The sequence below is a fragment of the Cynoglossus semilaevis genome, chromosome 10, assembly GCF_000523025.1.
Source record: "Cynoglossus semilaevis isolate Cse_v1.0 chromosome 10, Cse_v1.0, whole genome shotgun sequence".
Lineage (NCBI taxonomy): Eukaryota > Metazoa > Chordata > Actinopteri > Pleuronectiformes > Cynoglossidae > Cynoglossus > Cynoglossus semilaevis.
Window position 1 is genome coordinate 18,171,613 of NC_024316.1, and position 5,022 is coordinate 18,176,634.

At 41.8% G+C, this 5,022-nt stretch overlaps 1 protein-coding gene across 1 annotated transcript in view; it reads left to right on the plus strand.

The window, feature by feature from the left end:
- Window positions 1-3,506, plus strand: part of sypb (synaptophysin b) — a 12,521-nt gene extending 9,015 nt beyond the window's left edge. Inside the window, exons 6-10 of the mRNA XM_025059160.1 lie at window positions 408-568; window positions 948-1,146; window positions 1,245-1,436; window positions 2,041-2,356; window positions 3,396-3,506. Of these exons, the coding sequence (XP_024914928.1) occupies window positions 408-568; window positions 948-1,146; window positions 1,245-1,436; window positions 2,041-2,325 (837 nt within the window). The 3' untranslated portion in view covers window positions 2,326-2,356; window positions 3,396-3,506. The remainder of the gene's footprint in view (window positions 1-407; window positions 569-947; window positions 1,147-1,244; window positions 1,437-2,040; window positions 2,357-3,395) is intronic.
- Window positions 3,507-5,022: the final 1,516 nt, after the last annotated feature.

Here is a 5,022-nt window from a genome sequence, read left to right on the forward strand (position 1 = left end):
TCTCCTTCTTCTTCTTCTTCTTCTTCTTCTTCTTCTTCTTCTTCTTCCTCCTCTTCTTCTTCTTCTTCTTCTTCTTCTTCTTCTTCTTCTTCTTCTTCTTCTTCTTCTTCTTCTTCTTCTTCTTCTTCTTCTTCTTCTTCTTCTTCTTCTTCTTCTTCTTCTTCTTCTTCTTCTTCTTCTTCTTCTTCTTCTTCTTCTTCTTCTTCTTCTTCTTCTTCTTCTTCTTCTTCTTCTTCTTCTTCTTCTTCTTCTTCTTCTTCTTCTTCTTCTTCTTCTTCTTCTTCTTCTTCTTCTTCTTCTTCTTCTTCTTCTTCTTCTTCTTCTTCTTCTTCTTCTTCTTCTTCTTCTTCTTCTTCTTCTTCTTCTTCTTCTTCTTCTTCTTCTTCTTCTTCTTCTTCTTCTTCTTCTTCTTCTTCTTCTTCTTCTTTCTTTTTTCTCTGCAGATCTTTGCGATCTTCGCCTTCTCAACATGTGGAAGTTACTCCGGCATGTTCAAGATGAGCGTGGAGTGTAAAAACCGCTCCGAGAGTGATCTGGGCATAGAAGTAGAATTTGAATATCCATTCAGGTATGTAGTACACAGTAGTACACAGTAGTACACAGTAGTACTCCAGAACACCAAAACACTCTGCACTGAGCTGCGTTTACTCCTCTGATTTGTACCCTCGGGCCTTATGTTTAGCATCGTTGTTAAGCAATACATCCACTGAGGGGCAGTAATGAGCTAGAGTGAAAACGCCTGAATACGTCTCCTGATTAAACTGTGGCACAGACAGAAAAAATATTGAAATTAAAACTCATTTCCCTTGATGCATCGGCCCCCTGCAGGGCCCCGCCCCCCCACTTTGATGTCGACACTTTCACAGTAAAAGCCTTAAACTAAAACACTTGTTTACGTGTCGTTCTCTCTCTCTCTCTCTCTCTCTCTCTCTCTCTCTGTTCTTCAGACTTCATCAGGTTTACTTCGATGCTCCCACCTGTAAGGGAGGGAAGCCCGAGCGTCTCTTCCTGGTCGGGGACTACTCCTCCTCCGCGGAGTTCTTTGTCACCATCGCTGTCTTCTCCTTCCTGTACTCCATGGCAGCCATGTCTGTGTACTGTTTCATCCTGGAGAAGTACCGTGAAAACAACAAAGGCGCTCAGATCGTGAGTTTCATCACAGACGGTCTCGTGTTCATGGGTCAAAACTGATTTTTTGTTTTTATGAATAAAGATGACTTTCCTTTGTTTTCCTCGGTTCCCAGGACTTCGTGGTGTCGGCCGTGTTCGCCTTCATGTGGCTGGTGTCTTCCTGTGCTTGGGCCAAAGGTTTGTCAGACGTGAAAACGGCCACTGATCCAGAGAAGGTCATCACGCTCATCGCAGCCTGTGAGGAGCAGGAGAACCGCTGCCGCGAGGTGCACGACCCCAAGGTCTCCGGTCTCAACACTTCTGTGGTGAGTTCTACATGGAAACATGTCGTTTCAGCCAAATCTGGTCAAGTGAATGACTCCAATACATAACACAATGGTACGCTCGCTTGTAATACAATCAAATGCTAAGTTGCTAACTGCTACAAATAAAGCAAAAAAAATGCTAACTGGCTAACAGCTAATATATTTTACACCATACGGTTAAAGACGCATACTGTATGTATTTAGCTAGGAAAAAACGTACCACATTTTAACATAAATGTCAATATGGAAATGTTTATTCTTGGTCTAAATCAGTTTTTATTGAATTCAATACTCTGTAAGGTCTTATTATTAATATTATTATATATATAATATTACTATTGTTGTTATTATATATATGTATATAATTATTGCCAGACTCACGCCTGCCCCCTTTGGTGTGGCCTGGTATTGTACCCCACTTTCATATTTTCTTTAGAGTCTAAACTAAGATCAGCAGGACACAATATTTAATTAAATTTGATTAAAAATATCAGAGGGAGAGTTGAAGTCAGGTAGAAGTTTCTTTCCCGCCACACGTGGCTGCAGGAGCTAAACAAACGTTGACGTGTTGTTGGAATAAACATCTGCTCCTTCTCCCCCGCAGGCTTTTGGCTTCATCAACCTGATCCTGTGGCTAGGAAACCTGTGGTTCGTGTTCAAGGAGACCGGCTGGATGGCCGCCTTCTCTGGGACATACGTCGCGTCGCAGGAAAAGCAGCCTGCCCCCGACTCCTTTGGCCAGGGGGGCTACGGTCAGCAGGACCCCTACGCCGGCTCGCAGGGAGGGTACCAACCCGAGTACGGCCAGCAGGGCGGCTACACCGAGGATGGTGGTTACACCCAGGGCTATGAGCAGCAGCAGCCCACCTCCTACTCCAATCAAATGTGAGCCCGCCCACCCAGACCACAGCCGTAGGATGGTGAGTTCAAAGGTTTGGACCTGATTTTATTGTACACTCAGGATTTAGCCATGTGGGGGCGCTGATGCTTAAAAAATATCTGTACTTTTAAAGTTCACCATTTATAAGTTTCACTGCTGTCGTTGCTGCCTTTGGTAATTCCTAAATATGGAGGCAGCTGCAGGAGCGACGCCGCGCAGCTCTGTTCCATTCCACACATACTTGATGTTTGTCCAGCCAGAAAAACTAAAGATAGGCAGAAAGTTCAGCCTCCAAACCTGGAATTCATCACTGACTAATAGTTTAGAACTCAACAGAAGCCACGACGTTACATTTATTGAGACTCTGATCCACGAGCTGAGACGTAAAAGTCATTGTTAGTAAATGGACGTGGGAACAGATCAGAGAAACGAGGATCATGTGACGCTGGAATAGAAGATTCTAAAGTTCAAATCTCATCGTTTCATCTTTAATTTACGGAGTAACACGCAGGAGGTGAAGTAAAAAGACATTTCTACTGTACAACAGACCATGAATGCATCGCTCTCTGCCTCCCAGAATGCATCACTTGTGTGTTACTACCCGTTAACACGTTCCTCTTAAGGCGGAACCGTGACATTATCAGTGAACTTTGCATCTTTTTTAAACATGTAATGATGTTTTGGTCCATTTTGTAATGACAAGTTTTGGTTTGAAAATATGAATATATAACTTAATTTTTTTTTGATAATTTAGCAGAATTTAAATCAGCAGAGAATTGAATCATAAAAATATGAATATATAACTTACATTTTTTTTGATAATTTAAATCAGCAGAGAATTGAATCATTAAATATTTATATTAATGTTAAACTGTAACTAAATACTATATCACTTTTATCAGTCAGTGTTTCAACTCTGAGAAAATATTACTGTTATAAATATATACAGTACTTTTTACATAGTACTGTATGTGTATCTGACACGTTTTTTTAATTTTTTTTAATTGGTAAGTAAAGTGATTTCATGTTTGCTTTTCTAATTATGTCTCCCCTTGTCTCTCTTTTCTCCCCCCTCTCAGGGTGACTGCTTGATTTTGGAGTGTGTCTGTCGACCGTCGCCTGCATTTCCACACTCCTCTGTTGTCTGTTTGTGTATCTGTGAGTTGACAGACGAGGGGAGGGGGGAGGCAGGAGGGGGACACAGTAGTTGGGAGCAGGCTGGGGAAAATGCACCAGGGCAGAGTCGTCAGGGTGAGGGTGGGGTGGGAGGATCAGGGTGGTCTTTTCTGTAACATGATGTTTATTCTCGTGCTGTATTTAACTGTCGAAGACAAGCGCGGATTGTCTGTTTGGTTATACGAGAAAAACTTGAATACAAAAACCAAAACATTTAAGAGAAAACCCTATCACGGAGAATTTATAAAAATGAAACGGAACAAAAAAAAAACATTTGAAATAAATAAATTGTAGTAATATTTAAGTCGGGAGAATGTATTTGTCAGTGCTGTGTTCATATCAACCTGCAGTTCCGCGTCCACGGTTGAATAATTGTGCACTCCATGTTAGTTGTTATACAACGAATGTTGAGCACAGAGTTATTCAACTGCATCACCTTGGTTGTTGTTGGTTTGTTGACGTTTCATCTGCAAATATTCACACCATCCTGGGTCGGTTTTTTAAAATTTATTTTAGAACCACACTTTTTTTCCCTTTTAATAGAAGACCGTTGGGAAGTCTTTAGAAACGAGAGGAATTACAAGGCGAGAAAATATAATAAGTGGCTTTTTTTTTTTTTTTCCTTTTTTTCGCGACCCCGTGTTGTACACAGAACTGGTTTCATCCTGACATGAAAACCTCCAGTACGGTCCGTAGGGTTAAGAAACGTAGTGAGCATGGTAGCAACCCGTGTTAGCTGTGCTCTGTAGCGTGCTATCAGTACGACTTGTGTGAATCAGGGCAGAAAAAAACCCATCATTTTAGAAGTGTGTGTGTGTATGTGTGTGTGTGTTTGTTTGTTTCCATTCCGTCAGTGAATCTGGTCTCGTTTTTTTGGGGGGAATCGCCCTTTTATGTAGTCCACAAGTTGAAGACAGAGTCATATATAGTTTTTTAAACAGGTGTTTCTGAGATATTGAATTCAGTAATATATACAGACAGACGTCCTAGCATTAACATGAAGATGTACACGACAACGACTTATACTACACCTACGGCATCTTTATAGTATCTCTGCAGTCTAAACTGTGTACTGTACGTCCTCCTGCATCTCCAGTCCTTTTTTAAAAAAAAAAGTTAAAAAAAAAAATTTCTGTCTTCAAAGAGTAATGGACTTAATGCATGCATCTTCCCACAGTGCGTCCAACAGCATTTGTGGAAATCTTTGAGAGGCTGCAGGAAAGCGTTAAACTGGTTCACAGTGTTCCCTCCGCCGCAGCTCTGCTATATTCTACTTAAAGCACAACGCCAGTGCTGCAATAATGACTTATTTCCACACATAGATCCGCCTGTCTCACTGCCAGTCCGTCGGATCGATCGTGCTGCTGCTAATTGAGCAGAAATGTTTTCTGAAGCGGAGGTGTTGCAACCGCCAGTCCTCGTCTCGACGAACTGTCCTCCACTCTCAGTATAATGAATCATCGCACAGGCCTGGTTGACTCCTCCGTTTCTCAGTAAAGGATCGGCGGTTGCGACAGCGTACATACATCT